The 22,358-nt window shown below is 38.7% G+C and overlaps 2 protein-coding genes across 9 annotated transcripts in view; one reads left to right on the plus strand and one right to left on the minus strand.

Annotated features, from left to right (window-relative positions):
* VEPH1 (ventricular zone expressed PH domain containing 1) overlaps positions 1 to 22,358 on the minus strand; it is a 211,061-nt gene that overhangs the window by 152,559 nt on the left and 36,144 nt on the right. For 6 of the 8 annotated variants that reach the window (XM_045539535.1, XM_045539534.1, XM_045539536.1 and 3 more), the window contains one exon: positions 18,638 to 18,812. In XM_045539535.1, the coding sequence (XP_045395491.1) occupies positions 18,638 to 18,812 (175 nt within the window). Of the gene's footprint in view, positions 1 to 16,728; positions 17,458 to 18,222; positions 18,452 to 18,637; positions 18,813 to 22,358 lie in introns of those variants that run through there. The other 2 variants (XM_045539541.1, XM_045539539.1) reach the window with 2 other exon arrangements.
* Positions 337 to 6,789, plus strand: PTX3 (pentraxin 3). Its single transcript, XM_045539543.1, has 3 exons — positions 337 to 620; positions 1,076 to 1,477; positions 5,564 to 6,789. Exons 1-3 carry the CDS (start codon positions 488 to 490, stop codon positions 6,175 to 6,177), a joined length of 1,149 nt encoding a protein of 382 aa, XP_045395499.1. The 5' UTR covers positions 337 to 487; the 3' UTR covers positions 6,178 to 6,789.

Consider the following 22,358-nt stretch of genomic DNA (forward strand, 5'->3'; position numbering starts at 1 on the left):
ACATAAAGGATTGTGAAATAAGAGCTCACACAAAATGCTGAAATGATGATTTGCCTTCACACATCAGTGCTGGGTGAATTCTCTCTCCCCCTACCCACTCGGCCTTTACCCCTCTTTGTTACCAATTCAAGTTATAACAGCTAATCCTCAAGGGGAAGGTGGAAGCCCAGTTTCCTCTTTCCCCTCTGACCCTCCTCCAATTAATCTGAGGCAGTGTAAACCTTTACGGTTTAATATTGTGTAACTTCCACGTCTCCCTCGCCCTCCCACCCAGCCCCTTCCCCCGCAAATTCAGGGGAACTCCCATTACCGCAGTGCCACCAGCATTACTCATTCATCCCCATTCAGGCTTTCCCCAGCATTTATTAAGGGCTCTCTGCCCCTGCCTCTCACTCTCCCTCTCCTCTGCTCAAACTCAGCTCACTTGAGAGCCTCTTGCCTCTTCCCCTCCTGCCAGTTGTGGAAAGACCTTTGCCTCTTTCCAGCGATGTATCTCCTTGGGATTCTGTTTTGTGCTCTCTGGTCTGCGTTGTTGGCTGAGAACTCGGATGATTATGAGCTCATGTACGTGAATTTGGACAACGAAATAGACAATGGACTCCATCCCACCAGCGAGGACCGTAAGTTCCTTTTAACTGTTTCTCTGCTAACCCTAACTGCATAGCCACCTCTTTTAGTCTAAATAATATACATATACTTTGTAGCCAACGAAACAAGCTAAAAACTGTAGCTTGTTTTGCAAAAGAAGCACTTGAGGAAAGAGGGAGGTTTCAAAAAGTTATTTCTGTAACAGATACATAATGGGTTGAACCATATGAAATGGCCGATATTCTACTGTTTTGAGCTACATAAATGGCAATTTCATACAGTACAACCAAATCTATACCTGAATGAATAGTTTCTGTGTCATTCTTTGAGATATTTACACGTTGCTTTTCGGAGGTGTCCTTAAAGGGAAGGAGGATGCGGGGGGGGGGACGGGCTGTAACTTGGCACCACCGAGGGAGGTCAGCTTTGCAAAGTGTGTTCACCGAAGGCCTGGGTGGGCTGGTAACGTGTGTGTCCCGCGCCCTAGCCACGCCGTGCGACTGCAGTCGGGAGCACTCCGAGTGGGACAAGCTTTTCATCATGCTGGAGAACTCTCAGATGAGGGAAGGCATGCTGCTGCAGGCCACGGACGACGTCCTCCGGGGCGAGCTGCAGAAGCTGCGGGCGGAGCTGGGCCGGCTCGCGGGCAGCCTGGCGAGACAGTGCGCGCCGGCTGCCCCCGAGGAGGCCAGGCCGGCCCCGGCGCTGGACGAGCTGCTGCAGGCGAGTCGCGATGCGGGCCGCAGGCTGGCGCTCCTGGAGCGCGCCGAGGCGCAGCGCCCGGAGGAGGCGGGGCGCGCCCTGGGCGCGGTGCTGGAGGAGCTGCGGCGGACGCGAGCCGACCTGCGCGCGGTGCGGGGCTGGGCGGCCCGGCGCTGGCTGCCAGCAGGTAAGAACGCGGCGAGCCCGGACCCCCCCTGCGGCTTTGTTCCGCGAGCGCGTAGCGGCGAGCCACGTCAGGCAACCTCCTAGGAGAAGCTTTAATGCGGAAACGCAGACACAGACCTCTATTTCTGCATGCACGGCCACAGAGCTCAGACACACCATACAAGGCGGGAAAATTGGCTTTAAAAAGTGTTTCTTAGCCCTGAGGGACCCCGAAGAAAGCTGTGAACGTAACCATCACGGTCTTGAAATAGACGTGCAGGACTCCTAACACCTGATCCGACCGGGCGTTGCAGCAGTTCCACTGGCCCGTTATAACCGTGACCCCTTTCTCTGCCCAGCTTCCCTCCGTTAGGGATTTCCACGTCTTCTAATTTTATCCTGCCTGGGTCTTTAGAAGAGCTCTGGTTTCCCGCGCTATTTTAGGGCCCCTCGGCCGGCCTCTCCTCCCGCCCCCCCCCCCCATTACGAGCAAGAGGCTTGAGGCTGAATCTGATCTCTGGTTCAGCGGAATTCCTCAGGGGTCCTCTAGCTCCTGGGTCTGTGGAATTAGCGCGACAGTGGAGGTGGGACGGTGTGCAGTTTGGGACTCAACGTGGAACAGTCGGGTGTAGGAGCCGTGTAAGCGACTCCAGCCCGACCCCGGGGATTCAGAGAATGGGGCCAAACAGGAGAGAGAGACTGTTCCAACCAGATGCAACTTGTCAAAGTCCCATGTGACACTCCATGAATCCCCAAGCAAACGTGTGCTCCCAAAATAATACATTTTACAGATGGTTAATTAAAAGAAAGAAATAGAAGATTTGGAGCCAAGTAATACTCCTTTATAAGCCAAAATTTCTAAGAAATGGTGGTGTGAGAATTATTTTGGATTATATTAGAAAGTCAGTGTCCTGGGTAAGAAAATATAACTTACACTTTGCCTGAAAATCTCAGAAACAGAAAACAATTACAATGCCATCCTTCCCTATATTTCCAGTAAAACAACTCTTATTGGATGGGGTAGAGGGAAGAATCATAAGCACGTTTGAGAGCATATTTCATTTAAAGTTACAGAAACCAAACCGGAGTATTAGTCTTTTCTAAATATTGGAGATCTATTTATCAGTACAGAGCATATTTCCTTAAATATTAAATAGGGCTTCAGAGGAGAAAAAGCACAAAATCAAATATACGGTAGTAAATCCTTAATGTAATAGGAGACAAATTTTAATTCTGCAGCTATGTTAATGGATGTGATTTCTTGTTTTGCAAACTGTGCAAAGTCATTGTGCATATAATGTACCTGAAAAACGGAAGAATTATCCTATTTTTTAATCTTCACTTCTGCATATTAGTTGGAGCAGAAGAGAGATGTTTTTCTGAGTTCTAAGATGTTCATTCTTATTACAGCCAATAATATGTTTACCCACATGCTTTGCCTTCTTTTCTCTTGGTCTCCTGCCGGCTTGGCTTCTAAGGGATTCCTAGTCATTCTGTTGTCAGCCTCCTAAGAACCTGGTTTTAATTTTGTATGGTCTTTGAGAATATAATCAGAAAACCCTATTAGTTAAAAGTCATTTCATGAGAGAGTTCCTGACATTTTAAAGAGGTATCAAGAGCCCCAGTCACTGGTCCCCAAAAGAAGACCACAAAAAAATTGCCAATATGCAGTTCCACTCCATGAATCGCGTGGCCAGTGCAGCCTAGAGAGAACTGAGTCTCTGAGATGCAATCAAGAAATGCTTTGGAATGCAATCCCGACTGGACTTATTTAAACAGGAAATCACTTAATTAGATTGCGGTGGGTGCCCTCTTGAACACTACTGAAACTTCATAGAGAATATCTCAAATGCCCATGGGTATGGTGAATTTTTGTTTAATGATTTTTACTTAATTAACATAGCTAGAAAAAATGCACCTAGCAATTTCATTTGAAAAAAGAATCAATGCCTCGTGAAAAAATTAATTTAAAAAAATCTTAAAAATTCAAATTACTCAGTGAAAAGGTTAATACCAAAGAATAACAGGACCAGTTTTGTGCTTTAGTGGTATAGTTACTTTTATGATTTTCTGAATTTCCCTATTTTCTTTGGCTATTACTAAAGGATAAAGTCCACATCTGTTTAATGTTTTCAGGACAGAGCCTAACCCTGAGCCACTTGTAGGAGTTCAATATAGTTTACACACTTTACATGGATGTTTGGTTTCTGCAAGTTTTGTCTCTTCACCAGTTAGTCTTTAAATGCTCTGGGAGTTTGCTTTTCAAAGGAATCTTATGGCAAATCCTTAGGCTGCTATAATGTGAATACTTAGGCCTAATTTAGTTTTTTAAAAAAATCTTTTCTTTTAATAAAATAAAATTCTTATTATTTATCTTGGCAAAATAATGTATGTGTAAAATAACACAGAGCTCACCTGTTAAAAGCTTTAGCACCATCATTTCACAGACATACCAAAAGGTCTTATTTCAGCATCTCCAGTTCCCCAACTAGCCATGTTGCCTCGAGATGCACACAGGTGGAGGCTTACTGAACTTTCCATCCCAAGACTGAAAGACTCCTCCTTCTGAGCAGTCTTTATCAGAAACATGTTTTCCAACCAGGCCCTTGCAAGAATTTACTCCTCTTAAAGTTTTTCTATTACTAATTATATAGTATTTATAAACATGTGGCCAAAGTAAGAATTTTTGAGTGTATCTTTGGTCTACCCAGTTCGTCTTGAGTGCTACATACACTTGTTGCTTACAGACTTGCAGAATATTAGAAGGCTTTTGTAGACAACACTAAACCCTGGAAGATTGTGGTGCTCATCCAAAGCTGCCCAGCTCATTAGTAGTAAAACAAACTGAATTCCAGCCCTCCTAACCAAATCCAGGGGTTCTATTATTAAGAGACAATGTAGTGTGCTGGTTAAGGGTGTGTACTCTGCAACCAGCCTGCACAAGTTCAAACTCCAGTTTTACTACTAATTAGCTATGTAAACATAGATAAGTTACTTTTGCCTCAGTTTTTTCATCTGTAAAATGGGAATAAAAAGACTATCTCTTAAGGTTGTTATGAGTCTTAAAATGACATATAAAGGGATTAGAACAGTGTCTGGTACATAGTGAGTACCCAGTAAGTGTTAGTCATTATTACACATTGCTCTCTTTCAAAGGTAGTTTTCTAAAAACTCTGCAAAGTTTACAAATACCTGAGAACATGTGGCATATTAAAATGTATTCTATAATAACATCACTATTCTAGAATTTTGTTGCAAAATTTCTGTTAATAATAGCTAAATGGAATGAACTAGATCCATTGAATTTCATAGTTTTTTTTTTTTTCTTTCTTGAGACAGAGTCTCACTCTGTTCCCTGGGCTAGAGTGCCCTGGCATCAGCCTAGCTCACAGCAACCTCAAACTCCTGGGCTCAAGCAATCCTACTGCCTCAGCCTCCTGAGTAGCTGGGACTACAAGCATGCACCACCAATCCTGGCTAATTTTTTCTACATATTTTTAGTTGTCCAGCTAATTTCTTTCTATTTTTTTAGTAGAGGCAGGGTCTTGCTCTTGCTTAGGCTGGTCTCGAACTCCTTAGCTCAAACGATCCACCCGCCTCAGCCTCCCAAGTGTTAGGGATTACAGGCGTGAGCCATCATGCCTGGCCCATAGTTTTATTATTTTAGGAGCTTGGTGGAGACAAGCACAGAGAACCAGGTTGGGCTCTAAATTCATGAAAATTATAGAATCATTGTTTGATGTTAATTCATAGTGATTCAACATTTTTTTAAAAAGCAATAACAAAGAAAATATGCTAATTGGGAAGGGAAGTAGTAATGGTTTTTATTATTTTGTGGGTTTGGACTAGTTGACTCTTTCTTTGCTCTATTTGTATACCTTCTCCATTTAGATGCTTCATTGAATAAGGCAATTGGCTTTCCTTATTCTCATTTTTGCTCTACAGAGATTACACTTGAGGTCCCTTAAGTAATAATATTAATATAATGTTGCATGTAGTTTTCAACTGTAGTCATTAAAATGTTGATGTTAAAATAACTAAATGCCAGAATAATTCTGAATGCATTTGTATTTTCTCTCATCTTCTTCTTACTTTCTTGGTACTCTAGGTTGTGAAACAGCTATTTTATTCCCAATGCGTTCCAAGAAGATTTTTGGAAGTGTGCATCCAGTGAGACCAATGCAGCTTGAGTCTTTTAGCGCCTGCATTTGGGTCAAAGCAACCGATGTATTAAACAAAACCATCCTGTTTTCCTATGGCACAAAGAAGAATCCGTATGAGATCCAGCTGTACCTCAGCTATCAGTCCATAGTGTTTGTGGTGGGTGGAGAGGAGAACAAACTGGTTGCTGATACTGTGGTTTCCCTGGGAAGGTGGACCCACCTGTGTGGCACCTGGAATTCAGAGAAAGGGCTCACATCCTTGTGGGTAAATGGTGAACTGGTGGCTACCACTGTTGACATGGCCAGAGGTCACATTGTTCCAGAGGGAGGAATCCTGCAGATTGGCCAAGAAAAGAATGGCTGCTGTGTGGGCCATAGCTTTGATGAAACATTAGCCTTTTCTGGAAGACTCACAGGCTTCAATATCTGGGATCGTGTTCTCAGCAATGAAGAGATAAGAGAGACTGGAGGAGCAGAGTCTTGTCACATCCGGGGCAATGTTGTTGGGTGGGGAGTCACAGAGATTCAGCCACATGGAGGAGCTCAGTATGTTTTATAAGTGTTGTGAAATTTTACTTGAAGCCAAAGAAAGAAACTAACATTTTAAATATATGCCAGTTGGGATGGTCTAAAAACCTCAATGCATAATAAGAACACTTGAGATTAATGAAGGAGAGAGTTGAGTTCAATCTTTATTTATCTTGGCAAAATGCTGAATAAACAATTGAAAGTAACACATTGGAGAAAGCTTTTGGGAATTTTGTTACTAGACTTCATGCCACGGTGCTTTCAGATTAATGCTGTGTTTTTGTCAGATAAACTCTCAAATATTTAAAAGGACTGTATTGTTGAACAGAAGGACAATTGTTTTACTTTTCTTTGGTTAATTTTGTTTGGCCAGAGAGGAATTTTATATTGAAATAATAACAAAAAAAGATTTGTTGTCCATTGTTCATTGTTATTGGTATGTACCTTATTACAAAAAATGATGATAAAAACATATTTATATTACAAGATGACTTAACAAATATAAATGTAGGTTATGTGTTATAATCAAATGTCACTCTTGAGAAAATAGACATATAAGTTATATTGTAAAATGGATTTGTATTAATTTTATTAAGACTATTTTTGTAAAGCTCTACTGTAAATAAAATGTTTTATAAAACTAGCTCATGTCATCTAATTATAAATTTAAGAGATGTTTTAGAGCAAACCCACACTTTTTTCATCTAAAGTAGGCAATTAGCTTTCAGAGACTATCTTATAAATAGCAATAGTTAATACTGTTAGAAATAAACTACAGGATTGTGTTAAGCTTTATCTTGTTATAAATCATAAGCAAGAAATATGATCTTGGCCAAGTCAATTCATCTCTTTGGGTTTTAGTTTTCTTAACTGAGAAATCAAAGAATTGAGGAAATAATGATGTCTAGGTCTCTTCCAATTTGATGATTCCAAGAGTTTATACAACTTTCTGTACTGTGTAACATGAAAAAAAATCAAACATCATTCATAACAGTTCCCCAGAATCACCTGATGCTTGCAAGCAGTGGCTTAGGACTGTTTTTGGGAGATCTAAGAATCTGGAAAAGAAAATGAAAGCACAGCGCATTTTCTTACTCACGAAGGAGAGGACAGTCAAGCCATTTCACACTGTAGATGGGCAGTAAGACTTCCTCACCACACTAGGGTTCTCCTGGACATTCTGTGCAAGGGCTGGTAGAAGGGCCTTAAAAGCCACTTCTGAAATACGGTAGAACCACAGGAATGATGTGTCCTCCTAAAGATAGAGCCTGGATAACCACAGGTCATTTCCTGTTCATAAGGTTTGGAGAATAGGGCCAGGAGTAATTCTGTAACTAACTAGCTGGGTATCCTTTGTTACACTTTGTAACTAACCAGCTGGTTGTCAGACAAGTGACTTAACTCTTCTGGATCTTCTCAGTAAAAGGAGAGGATTGGACTCTCAGTGACTTTTGGCAATACAATTCCGTGAATCTAATAATTCTTGAGGATGCTCATGATATAAGTACAGCTTCATTCCACTTGTGAGACCCACAAAACCAGGCTGATGAGTCGTCTCTAAGAAAAGCACTGGTAGTTATGAGCTGATAGGCCAGTCTCAGACTGTTGGAGATTACATAATTCAAAGTTGCAGGCACACTGGGAACATGCAAAGCCCCTGTCCAGCCATTATCTACACCAGCAGTCCCCAACCTTTTTGGCACCAGGGACTGGTTTCATGGAAGACAATTTTTCTACAGACATGAAGTCGTGGGAGGTGGGAGGCACAGCTCAGGGGGGAAGAGGAGCTCAGGTGGTGATGGCAGTGATGGGGAGTGGCTGCAAATAAAGATGAAGCTTCCCTTGTTCAGCGCTGCTCACCTCCTGCTGTGCGGCACCCTGGTTCCTAAGTTTCATGGAAGACAATTTTTCTGTGGATGGAGGTGGGCGTGAGGGGGTGAAGGTGGGGATCCACGGCCCAGGGGTTGGGAAATACAGGTCTACACCACTTGAACTCTCAGCCAGAAGAAGAAAAACTGAACCCAAACTTTGGCAGAAAATTAAGCATGCTTTCAATTCCTTTCCACCTTTCAGCATGAGTTATATCTGTTTAAGAGACCACAAATGATGTAGGCCAAGATAAATGCAAACTCATATGCTTACAGAATTAAATGTAAGGAAACTTAAGTTTTTTGCTTTTTGTTTTTTAGTAATTACATGTTGAGGTTAAAGAAGAAACAGAAGAAAATAATTTTGGGGTTATAAAAATAGAAATTTCATCTGCTCTAGCTGTAAGTTTTCACAGGTGTTCTAGGGACTCTAATTATTCCTTGATATCTATTTTCTCTCTTCTTAGTAACAGAATTCTAGTTTTCGTGGCACACATGGCAACTCACAGTAAAGTCTAAATTTTTCAGCGTTACTTGCAGCTAAGTGTGGCCATATGACTAAGTTCTGATCAATGTTCAAATATTGTATGTGATTCTCTTTCCCTTTCTTCTTCTGTCTGATTGGAATATGGTACTGATGGCTGGCATTTCATCAACCATCTTAGACCATGAGATTCCATACAGCATTATAGAAGAGGCCTGGGTTTCTGATGATTGTGAAGTCACCTAGCCAGCCCTGGGCTCCCTGCCCCAGATTTCTTTTACATGATTGAAAAATATACTTTTGTCTTATTTAATCCATTATTAGTTGATCACCCAAGCTAATCCTGATCCTGTAATTTTTCTAATTAAAAAGACCATGCATTTTATTTTCTCCAAAATACTCATAGCCTAAACTCAGAAAACATATTTTACAAATTCTCAGAAATTTTGATATCTGACTTTTTTTTTTACTAACCAATAACATTTAATGAGCTTGAGACTATACAAGTGTCAGCAAAAGGAGGAACTAAGAAATGTGTAAAACTGAGATAAATATCTAAAAACAAATAACAGCATGCACACTGGCACAAACTAACAGCACTTAGTTTAGCACACTGGCACACAGTTTCATTCACCAGAATAGTTATTGAGAGCATCACCATATTAGGGCTTAGTGAAATAATTGTGCAAGATGACTCCAGTAAGTAGGAAAAAAAATGTATGTGTAACTAACACATAATGCATTATTTGTATAAAATATTATTTGTGTGCATTAGGGTGACCAACTGTCCTGGTTTACCAGGGACTGTCCCAGCTTTAGCACTGAAAGTCCCACGTCCTGAGAACCCCTCAGTCCCAGGCAAACTGTCTGTCATTCTAGTATATTTGTATGTCTGTCCAGTAAAGTAATGTTTTTGCAGAGATGATAATATATGAACAAAACACAATTGACATATTTTCCTTGTCCATTACAATAGAAATTGGCTTTTAAATATTAATTCCTTTAAAATATATTCAGAACATTTGATTACTAAACATATATTGTATAATTTTAGAGCTTAGTTATTTACAATTACTTGACTTTAACAAATAATTAGATTTGTAAAAAAACCAAGACATTATAATTGATTTTTATTTCATTTCTTGTTAAATCTTATAATAGAAAGATCTTCTTTGAGAAGTTTACTAAGGCCAAATGTTTCCAGAATTGTATTTTATCCACCTAAGAAATAGAACTCCTAAGGTTAAAAGTCTTGGTTAAAGTAATTGTGTATTTTCATTTATATATTCTTGGATTCAATGAGCATGAGAACTCATATTGCTGATCCTTGCATTCAGTTTTATAAATCTGGGGTGTAGAAGAAAGTTTGCCGAGCTTGGGGTCAGAAATCTAGTGTTTAAAAATCCTGGCACCATTGCCTACTAACTTACTAACTATAAGATGTTGGACCTGTCAGCTAATCTTTGTGAGTCTCAAATTAGCCAGGAAATTAGGAATAACAAGACTTGCTTACCTTGTTGAAGGGTTATTAAGCAAATAACGTACATAAAAGTGCTTTCTAGACCATAAAATAATATTTGAAATAAGATAGTTATCTTAAAAAATGTTTTTCCAAGTTGTTTCCAGTGGATTAAAACATAAATAAGAAAACGAAAACATACAAATAATGAATATAAGGATTCTCTTCCATTGGGGGTAAGTCATTTTCAGAATTCAGCACATGGATGTCCAGATCTGTGCAGACTTTGTTCTACTTCACAGCAACATCTGCTGGTCAAGTCATGAAGGTGCAAACTCTGATTTCTATCAGATCCAAGACTTGGTTAACAATTCAGAAGGGGTCCTTTTCTGTTCCAAGATGTTTCTATTCCTTGATCTGTATTTGGATTGCCTTTTTATAACATTAAATTTAATATTTTCCTATGTGTATTAATATTCAGGCTTGAATATTCTTAATAAGATTGCTTAGTAGTTTATTTCCTAGAATATTTGATTAATAAATTCTTTCCCAACAACCTGTAATATGGTGAATTTAAAAACCTTTTCCTTTAAGAATAATCATATCATGAATTTTTAATGGCTAAGCATCTCCCAGAGATTATGAAACTCCATGAATGTATATGGTTCTTCCTCCTATATTTTATTAATAATATGGATCTGGTACATGGCAAATGCTCAATTGGCAATGACAGTAACCACCATGAGGATGATCATGATGATAAGAAGAGGAATCATAGTAACCACTGATAAACTATAGGCCGAGTATTATGCAAAGTGTGGATATTTTACCTACTTAAGCCTTATCCATTCTGTGTGGTACATATTATTACTGCCATAATAAGTGGGGTGGGGGTGTGTCAATTTTCTATCTCCATTTTTCTCAGAGAGTTCACCAATCAACGGTTTGAATTTTGTCTCACACAGAGAAAGAAATGAGGTGAATTTATCATAATTAACTAGACAGTCTTTTCCAGGCTGTTGCCAGTAAGTCAGAAAGGAATTTGGACTCTTGCTGAGATAATATTGCATTTTCCTTTCCAAAGACTTTCTACTTAAGTTTCAAATCATTTGAGATTATCTTGTAACTTGTGCCAGAGGATCATGTAAAAGGCATAAGAGACGCATATTTCTTTATTATTATCACTGATTCAGAAATGAAGAAAAAGGAATTAGATTTGATAGCAATGGTGTGCATTGCATCACAAAGTTCCAAATCAAAATTTGGAAAAGGCTTCCATTTTTTTTCCTTTTTCAGATAATCCCTGATAGTTGTGGATACTCCCATTTTAGGGGTCTTCAATAATATTGTCAGCTTCTTGGGTGAAAGATATGCTAACTCATGCTGCACTAAGCATTGGCTGTGCTTTTATTTTCCAATACTGGACGGGTATTACAGCTCATCTTCATATGACAAAGAAGAAGGTTGGAGCATTATTCAGGAACACTGGAAAACAACCCCTCTGAGAACTTCCCCTCTGAATAGGTTCCGATGTTAAAAAACATCAAATTACCCCTGATGTGATTTAAGCTGAAAATAAATTTATTACCCAAATGACATCCTTGTCTTATTTTTTAATTCAAAGGGAAGCATTCAATATTTTCTGAGTAAGTTAGATTAGTTTAGATTAGTTTTTTGTGGATATCCATTATCAGAATAAGGATGTTCCCTTTTATTGCTAGTTTGCTGAGAGATTTTTTTTTATTATGAATAGACTCTGAATTTGACAGAAGGAGAGCTTTAAATTTGTCTTATATATTTAGGTTTTTATTCCATCTGATATTAATTTACGCATGGTGTTATATCTACAATTGTCCCAGAACCATTTGTTGAACAGTCTAACCTTCTCTACTGCAAAGATTCCCCTGGTGTATCCGTTTTCATATATGCATGGGTTTGTTTCTTGCTTCTCTATTTTAGTCCACGGTTATTTGCCTGTTCTTGCACTGGTGCTACACTGTCTTAATTACTATGCTTTCACAATGTCTCGATATCTGGTGGGAAATTATCAGCCCCTCCTCTTCTCCAGCAACTCCCATCTTCTTATCCTATGAAATTATTTTGGATATCTGCTTCACTTTATCTAACCTGTGAATTTTAAAATGAGCCTGTCATCTTTCATGGAAATCTCTGTTGGCATTTTATTAAAATTTATCTGAATTTATTAAAAACTTACATCTTTGCTACATCAAGTTCTGCCATCGATGAACATAGTCTATTTCTGCATTTGCTTACTCTTTATTTAATTGCTTTCAATAAACTTTTATAACTTTATTCTCAAAAGCCACATAAATCTTTCCCTCTAGGCATTGTATATTTTCTACTTTAAATAATAGTTTTAATATTATATTTTCAATTTATTATTACTGGTATATAGGAAAACAACTGGTTTCTATAAATTGATCTCACTTCCAGCAACTTAACTGGAATTTCTCTAATTATGTGTTAAGATTTACTGGAGAGTATTTGTATTTTCTACTATAAACAGTCACATTTTCTAGAAATAATGATTGTTTTGTCACTTCCTTTCTGATTGTTATAACTTCATTTATCTTTTTGGTCTAGGCTAGGACTTCTAGTGCCCATAATAAATAGAAGTACGTAGGTACTTGTCTCATTCCTGACTTTAAAGGAATGCTTCTACTATTTCCCCATTATATATACACATATATTTGTGTGTGTGGGTATATATATATGTGTACATATATATATGTATACAAACATGCACACACTTAAATGGGTTAAGGAACTTCTCCAAAATTTCTAGTTTGAAATTTTTTTTTCATAAATGGGTACTGAATTTTATGAGATGATTTTACTAATCACATAATTTTTCCCCTTTAGTCTTTTATGACAAGAAATTACATTTTGAATATTAAGCCATCCTGTATTCCTGGGATAAACTTAACTTGGTTATTATGCATTTTATAAAGTAGACATAACAATAGTTCCTTTCTCATAAAATACTGGGGGAGAATTATATGCATTAAAAAACCAGTACCTGATATATAGTAAGAATTCAGCAAATGTTAACTGTTATTTTCCATAAGCACTGCTAGAGTTATTTTGCTATAATTTTTTATTTATGATTTGTCCATCTATGTTCATAATTAAGACGGGCCTCCACTTTTCTTTCTCATACTGTCCTTGTCTGGTATTGATATTATGGCTATGCGAGCCTTGTAGAATTAGTTGGAAAACATACTTGTGTTTCAATTATATGAAAGAATTTAGGTAAGATTATAATGATCTATTCTTTGTATATTTGTTATAATTTGCCTATGAAGCTAAATGGGACAGTTTTAAAAAATTTGTTAAACTTTTTTGGTGGATTTAAAAATATTGATATAATTATCTTATTTGATGTAGATAAATTCAGATTTTCTATCCCCTTAGCTCTCAAGTATGAATCGAGATAACACTCTGATTATGCCTTTAATTCTTTTCCAAAAGTAAGTCCCTTTTACAATTTCCTTCTCACTGGGAGAATTCAGAGCATACAAAACAAACAAATGGAGTCTAAACAATTTGAATAAAATGAATTTGCATTTACATTTAATGTAAAAGTAGATGTTACTTATATATAACCATTAATCATGAGAAGTAGCAAAAATTGGCTTAGAAGTATTGAAATATTTGCTGTCAGGGATAAATACACAGCCCGTTTGACAAAATCTCTCATGACTGACTTATAAGCAAAAAGGGCACATTTAGTTTTGAATCAGAGACATATATATATATATATATATATATATATATATATATATATATATATATATATATATATATATATAAAATACAATTGTAAAAAATATGATCAATTGCCTGGGCATGGTGGCGCATGCCTGTAATCTTAGCAATTTGGGAGGCTGAGGTGGGAGGATCACTTGAGGCCAGGAGTTCGAGACCAGCCTGAGCAACATAGTGAGACCTTCATCTCTACAAAAAATAAAAAAATTAGCTGGATGTGGTGGCACACACCTATAGTCCCAGCTACTTGGGAGGCTGAGGTGTGAAAATCGCTTGCACCCAGGAGTTGGAAGCTGCAGTGAGCTATGATCGAGCCACTATACTCCAGCTTGGGCAACAGAGCAAGACCCTGTCTCATATATATATATGATTATATATATACACATATATAATCAATGAAATAGTAGCAACCAAGTCTAAGGGGCAAAGACCACAGGTACACCACAAGGCTCACCTGACCCCATCTGGTCAACATTTTTTATCTGTATTTTAAAATGAAGATCGGAGTGGCTCTGCTCATAAAATTTACAGGTGACAAAAACCTTGGAAGAACTGCAGATACACTGAGATGGAAGAAATATTATCCAATAAGATTTTGGCACACCAAAGCAGTGGGCTGCATCTCATAAGAAAAAGGGTAAAGGATTAAAATAAGTACTTACATAAGACTCAAAAAACCAGCTAAATGCAGAGTATGGCAGAAACTGCTGAATATGCTAAAACAATTTTATAAAAAAGAAAACTGTAGAGATTCTGAATAGAAGTTAAAGATGTGATTCTGTGATTGATAAAAAAAGTGAATTTGATTCTAGGTTGCATTAAGGCAAATATAGTTTCTCAACAGGGAGGATAAATCCATTTTAGTCCTCACAGGCAAGATTGAACCTGGAATATTATGCTCAGCCATGCACTCCAAAGTGTGTGATGCCCACAGGAAATCCAGAGCACATTCAGGGGAGGGCCAACTGAAGGAGGGGGCAATGTACATCTTGCAAATGGATGCAGAATGAAGTCATCCTCTGCTCAGTGAGTGAACTGAGAGGGAAACTGCAGATGTAATGCCTGGGGAAGAGAAGAGGGGAGTGCAAAGGGGAGGAGTGGTAAAATATGAAAGTTGTGGCCCAATTTTTGAAAGCTTGTCATGTGAAAGAGAAAGTAGGGTTCATGATCTAAGGAGAGAGGCCTAGTCAAAAGTGGGAGGCCACAGGAAGAAAAGTTTTAATTCAACAAAAGGAAAAAATATCTAATACTCAGATTTGTCCAGAGATAAAGTGGATTGTCACAGGAAATGTGAGTTCCCTAGCCTTAAAGGGATTCCAATTTAAGGAGGCAATCATGATTATCATCATCAGCATGTTAGCTAATATTTATCAAAAACTAACTGTATCCTGGGGCATTATCTCATATAGTGGTCTCAACATCTCTATTGACATATGAGGAAACAGAGTTTCAGAAAGATAAAAATACAACTAGCATTTGGTGGAGCTGAGATTTAATTGCAAAAGTAGTTTTTAGAGTAAAATGGCAAGGGTTTGAATCTTGCTTTTAACTTCTCTGAGCTTTAACTTACTCATTTATAAAATGATATGGTAGACATTTCTGGTTTCTCAGTCCCCAGTATTCATTCGCTCCACTGCTGGCAGCAGCCCTGGATTCCTTTGGAGGATCTACCCCTTCTCTACTCCCCGTCCTTGTAGTTCTGCTGCAGCTGACTCTCATCTCCTGCTTTGAGGGTGGCTCATGACCCCAGCCTGGCCGACTGAAGTACAGTGTCCCCTGGCAACGATGATAGGTTGGTTCAGAAATGGTCATGTGGCCTCTGTCAGGTCAAATAGAGAAAGTGAGACTGGATATGGACTTTCTTTTGCTTAGTTGATATTTATGATGACGTGACTGGAATGTGTGGAGGCCCCACACCATGAAGCACGAAAGAGAAACCAAGCCACAGGAAACAGAGCTGAGTGGTGACTTTTGGGACCACCACTGAGCCCTGAATCGACCCATATGGGACGTCTGATATACTCGTGGACTTTTCAGTCCCGTGTGCCAATAACATGTCATTGTTGCTCCTCCTCCTCCTCCTTTTTCTTCATCAAGCCATTCATACCTGAGGGTTCTGTTACTTAAAATACTAATGACTGGTAAAATGGGTAATAACAGGACTTCTGTTATGAGGTTCTTGTGGGCATTAAATAATATAATGAATATAAATGGCTTAATACAGTATCTGACAAAAAGAATGTGTGCAATGAATTTTATCCATTGTGGTTAATGTTGTTATAATAGTAATTATCATCATTGAATGGTTGAACATTCAATGTTTTTTGTAGAAGTAGAAATATGGGAGAATGAAGATTGGTATAGTATAAGTCAAAGAAGGTCTAAAGGGGAGAAAAACTATAGGTAATGAAGAAAAATCCCAACAATGACTCTCAAGGCTGTTTGGCAAGGACATAAGACATATTTGCAAAGCAGAAAAGTTACTGCTCAGAGACAATGACAAGATCCCTTCTGCTTTGTAACTCAATGTGTCATGGGCTCATGTATAACAGTAGAGTTTTACAGTCACATCAGTCTTAAAAATCTAAATCCTGAAATATGTAGCCCCAACCTTTCATAGGTCAAGTTACCATTCATTTTATGGTAATTTTCATAGTGCCAGATCAAATCAACCAAATCATTTGCTTATTGCAAACGCTTGCAGTGAATTTAGAAAGTGTATTTTGTGTTTCAAAGATTTCTTTGTAATTGAAAAAGCATTTTTAAAAAGCCAAATAAATGAGCTAAGTTCTTGGCAGCTGTAAAGAGCTAATGCAATTTTTCACAAATCTGTTACTCACAAATCTGACTATTATGGTTTTTAAATGTGTGGTATATATAAGTGTTTGTAATTCCTATAAAATCTGTTCCAAAAATGGAGCTAAGTTGGTGAAAAAAAGCACGATTGCTTTTCTAGACTTTTAGCAAATTTAATATGATGTATAGAGTAAAATTAGTAATTTAATCCTGTAGCCAAAGGAAATTAGAGAGGAAAATACTAACTAGCATTCTTAATGACAAATCTTTAGAGGGGAGCACAGGCTGAGTGATACACTTCCACCATTATGCTAGAGTTCTGGGCATCCAGCAGACCATTGGAGTGGCTGATCAGAAGTCTGGGGGTGGTGCTGAGAACTCTCCTTAGGAATCCCTGATACAATGAACCTAAGTTAGGAACAAAACCTTACCCCTTGGCAGGCAGTAGACATTTTGAGAACTGTAGTACCAGTTTGTTGGTAACCCAGACTCCTGGGTAGATAACTCAGTTCCAAGGAAAGGAAAGAGAATTTTAGGTAAAACAGAACCAACTATTTTACTGCAAATGTGATAACACGGTTTGGCACTGCTCTGGGGCCTCTCTACCAAGGTGTAACACCAAAAACAAAGACTGGTGTTCTCTCCCACCCTGCCACAGTCTGCCACATGCAACTGGTGAGCTGAGGACTGGTGGCTCTGCAAGCTTCTTCAGGACTAGGGGCTCTGCAAGCTTCAGCTGGCTCAGCATAGGGGTGCAGAGGCTGCCATCACTGGCAGAGCAGCATGGTGTCCATTCCTGGGACCTCCACAGTAGTGGCCCCAGGCTCTGCCAGGCTCAGGGTGGTGAAGGAGGACAGCACCCCAGCATCGGTAGAAGCACATGGGCAGCATGGGCTTGAGGACTGCTCTGGATACCTTGGGAAGAGAGCACACAGAGGGCCCTTAAGAAATACTTGGACTGAAAGCACTTTACAGGGGTTTGATTCTCAACCTGAGCATGTGAAGGGTTGTGTCAGTAAACTGGGGGCTGAGATACTCACGGGGACATGACGCATCTTTTTTTTTTTTTTTTTTTGAGACAGAGTCTCACTTTGTTGCCCGGGCTAGAGTGAGTGCCATGGCATCAGCCTAGCTCACAGCAACTTCAAACTCCTGGGCTTAAGCGATCCTACTGCCTCAGCCTCCCAAGTAGCTGGGACTACAGGCATGCGCCACCATGCCCAGCTAATTTTTTCTATATATATTTTTAGTTGTCCAGATAATTTATTTCTATTTTTAGTAGAGACGGGGTCTCGCTCAGGCTGGTCTTGAACTCCTGACCTCGAGCGATCCACCCGCCTCGGCCTCCCAGAGGGCTAGGATTACAGGCGTGAGCCACAACGCATTTTTATTAAATGAGGACTGGGGACATTTGGATGCATATAAAATAATAGTGTCTATTGTTCTCTGACCCTAAATCCAAAATACATGGTCTCTGATAGATCTGAAACCAAAGGGAAAAAAGAGAAGACAAGGATAATATTTTGTATGGACTAACTTGACCTCTTTCATTCAAATACTGGAACAATTAACAGAGGTGTCTTGATTTGATTTTTTATGTTAGTATTTAACGCATTTATGAATCAGTCTGAAATCACGTCCACATTTAAGAAGTCATTACACACTTTCTGGTGTATTTTCTCTAACAAAAGACATTTCTTGCTTTTGGAAACCAAATGAAGAGGAGGTTTTCCATCTACCACTGACAGCTGTAGCACATGCTCCACTCAGTACATAGAGATGAGCTCTCCACAGCTGGTAGTTGGGCAAGGTGACCAGAAACATGGAAAACACAGTTCTCCAAATTGAGAAATGTAGACTTGGAAGGAAGGTTGCAACTCATCTAATGAATCCAAGTAATTCATCTGCCCTGTGGAGAGACACAGACTCAGCCAGTCCAAGTGACCTTTTGCATGTTCACAAGTCAACTAGTGGCAAAGCAGAAAATTTAACTTGCCTCTAATACTCTAGGTCTCACCTTCCACCAAACATAAATGCTTCCTGAAAATACTTTTGAATGACTCCTAACACATGTCCTCAAGCCTTTTCACCATACCTTGGAGAATGCTTTTTACTATAACTTCCGTGTGATCAGCCAGGAGGTCCGCCTTGGAAATTGCAGCTAGGGACAGGTAGTTGGACATATTCCTGCACAGTTCCTTGGTGCCTCTGTGGAGGAATTTCACTGCAATGGGGATGGCTAATGCCATCACAGGGGGCCGGTTGTAATTCTGAGGAAATATAAGAAAGCATCAAATAAGTGACTCATTTATTCAGGTATTCATTCATTCATTCAAAAAACATTTATTGAGCTAAGCCCCCAGAGTGCAGCTGTGAAAACACAGGCCCTGCCCTGTTTGCATTGTATTGGGGAACTCTGGGAACTCTTGGTCTTGTTTGGGAGATCTAAGACAAACAGGCAGTTAACAGCCTAGGCTGATGAGGGCTGTGACAGGCAAAGTGCAGGGTGCTAAGGGAGCAAAGAAGGAGCACCCAATCCAGTCTTTGGGGTGTCAAGAAAGACCTCCTGGAGGAGGCGATCTCTTAGCTGGGATCTAATGGATGAATGGGAGATGGCTGGGTGATGGCTGAATAAAGAGCAGACAGAAAGAAGGAAGAGCACATGCAAAGGCACAGACTCCAGGGAGTGCTTGGTGCATTGGGGAGTTGTAAGCAGCTCAGCATGGCTGGAGGGTGGTACCTGCCAAGAAACTGTGGGGGGAGGGAGGGGAGGAGAGGGATGGGAGAGGAACAACAGGGCATGATCCTAAAAGGTTTGACATGCCAGGCTAAGGAGTTCAGGATTGATCTTTAGGGAAATTGGAAGTCACTGATGAGAGTTATAACTTCAGATTTGTACTTGAGAAAACAACCAAAGGAATGTTGAAGAAGTTGCTTTTTGATTATACCTTAAAAACTGAAGTTTCAGCTAATGAGATTTGGAAGAAAAAAATAAATGAACATAAGACTAAAAACTAAAGGAATGCTGGATCCTAAAATAATTTCCTTGTTGATTTGCTTTGAGATTGAACATATTTTATATGTCCTTACATATAAAATAGTGCTATCAGCATTCAGTTACCTAATTAGGGAATAATATTTGGAAAATATGAGTTGTTTTCTTAAAAATGAATGGTACATATTTACTACCTCTGACTATCAATCCACCACTTAGACTGACTATACAGAAAAAGTTGCACAGTGCACAATGTGTTTGGGGAGCTCACTTTATATTATTATATTATAAATGAAAAGTGGTTGTTTTTCTCTGTGAAAAGTTCTTATTTTTCCACCCATGGAGTATGCCCTCTAGTACCTCCTACAATTTTGGGTTTATGGTAGGTACTCAATATCTGCCAAATTGATTAACTAATAAAGAAAATGTAAATATATTGGGATAGTTGTAACTGGGAGCATAATGTGGCGGGAAGGGCATCTGATGGAAAAGCAAGACTCTGGATTCTAATCTCAGCTCTGCCACCATCTTGCAAGGTGATCAAGTGATCATGGAGACATCATCCAGCTCTCTATGTGTCACTTGTAAAAGTGATTATCATCATCTTTTCCAACCAAACAGTCTTTGATAAAAGACTTGACAAAAGAAACCCAAAGCAGACATGTCATCAACTGCGTGACACAGGGAGACTTTCTAGGCTGCTGAGGGATCACGGACCTTGTAAATAGGGTCAAGTAATGACTACCATCCAAATAGAGATCTACCTTAGGGTAATCAACATCTAAGTTTGTCTGCATGAGATTGAGGACATTAAGGGAAAACATACAATGGTAGACAAGAGTATTATGACAGAAACTACTAACTGTCCACTAATAACAATTTACCTCCTTTTCTTTCAGTAATATATTCCTGAATTTCAGTTGGGATATGACCACACAGCTAAAGGCTGCATTTCTCAGCCTTCTTTGCAATTAGATGTGGCCACGTACAAAATTCTGACCAATGGGGTAGAAGTGGCAGAAATGTGTTCAACTTCTAGGTTACTATTACCACAAAGTAACTTGGCTTCTTATTCCTTTTTTCACTTTAATTCTGGTTGGAATGAGTATGTAGTATCAAAGATTAAAGCAGACCATGAGTTAGAAACCTTGTGTTGAGTAATATAGAGAAAATAGAAGGAGACTGGACTTGTGATACCATAGTAGCGTCAAATTAGCCCTGGACTAATGCTCTTAAATTGACTGATGAGAGACAAATAAAGTTCTGTGTTGCTTAATCCACTGTTATATTTAGATCTTTGTTATAGCAGCTAAGCCTGTACCCTGATTAAAACAATGCAAAGCCAGGACCATGTTCATTCTTCAACTTTCCTCTGTAGCTTAAAGAGAAAGTTATATAATGAAATGTTGAATTCCATATTTATGCATCACACCCTACAATAAGGGCAAAAGAAAGGACATGAGGGAAACAAAAATTGTCATTGATACATATGGTCCCTGAGAAATATGTCATCTTAGAAATGGGACAATTGGGTCATATTGGATATTCATATGGGAGAAAAATATATCTTGACATCTATATCTGCCATAACAAAAGTCAATCCCAGACAGATTGCAACTCTAAAGGTGAAAAATAAAACAACAATGGTAGAAAAGAAAACACAGGAGAACATCTTGATGGCCTCACAGATGGCCTCACAGTAGATTTCCTCAAACCTAACTAAAAAAGTATTAACACAAAGAAAAAGTCATAACGTGGATAAAATTAAGATCTTTTATTCATCAAGAAATATCATTAAGAAAGTGAAAAGATAATTTAACTAGTGAAAGAACATATTTGTAATACATTTTTACAACAAAGGTTTACTAGTACTCAGAATATGCACAAAAGCTCTTCCAAATTAATAAGAAAAGGACAGGCAACCAAATAAAAAAAAAATAGACAGAGGACTTGAAGAGATACTTTACAAAAGAAGACACCAAAATATCCAGAAACATGAAAATATGCTCAATTTCATTAATCAATAATTTTTGTTTGGGTTCTGATTACAGAGTTGTATTTATTTAGTGAGAATTTATCCAAAGATAATATGACCTCTTTTCTGAAAAAGAAGTATAGATGTATAATTTCAGATTTCAGCTATTCTTTTAAGTGGACTCAAAAGTTAGTATGAATACAGAATTGAATGTTGTATGGTTGTACTATATAAACAACCCTTGTCTTTGTGTGTTATGAATGACAATGACATGCAACAGTGGATTCAGTGAAGCCAAGAGTATAATAATGGTGGTGACAGTGTCAGGAAGATGAGTCATTTATTCACACTGAATATGGGAGTCAGCTAAAGTAAATATTATGGGATGACTGAGGCACTCAAATGTATGTTCTTGATAGACTTAGTGTGTCTTGGGAGTGACGATAACATTGTAACATTCGTATCTTGATGTCGACACTATAAATCCTTCCTGAAGTCACAGAAAATGTTATTGCTGTGGTTTTTACCCACCTCCAAACCATCAGCCACTAGACTTACGCCCAACATCCATTCATCTTTCCTCTGGAGACTCCCCTAATTCCTTTCTGGGGAACTATCCAAGAGTACTTCTAATGAAGGCATTTCCACCTTTGGTCTCAAGGATGATCAAGTGACTCACACACTGACCAGTCAGAAAATCACATTTTCCTGGTCCAATCAATAGGCTCAAGGATAGGCAATTTACCAAATTATAATTAAGGAGCCATGAAAGGTTCTGTGAAAGAAATTCTCTCTCTTCTGCTGTATTTAAAGTACTGAGAAGGGAAGATTAAGAGTAGCTGCCAC

The sequence above is a fragment of the Lemur catta genome, chromosome 1 (assembly GCF_020740605.2).
Source record: "Lemur catta isolate mLemCat1 chromosome 1, mLemCat1.pri, whole genome shotgun sequence".
NCBI classification, from domain to species: Eukaryota; Metazoa; Chordata; class Mammalia; order Primates; family Lemuridae; genus Lemur; species Lemur catta.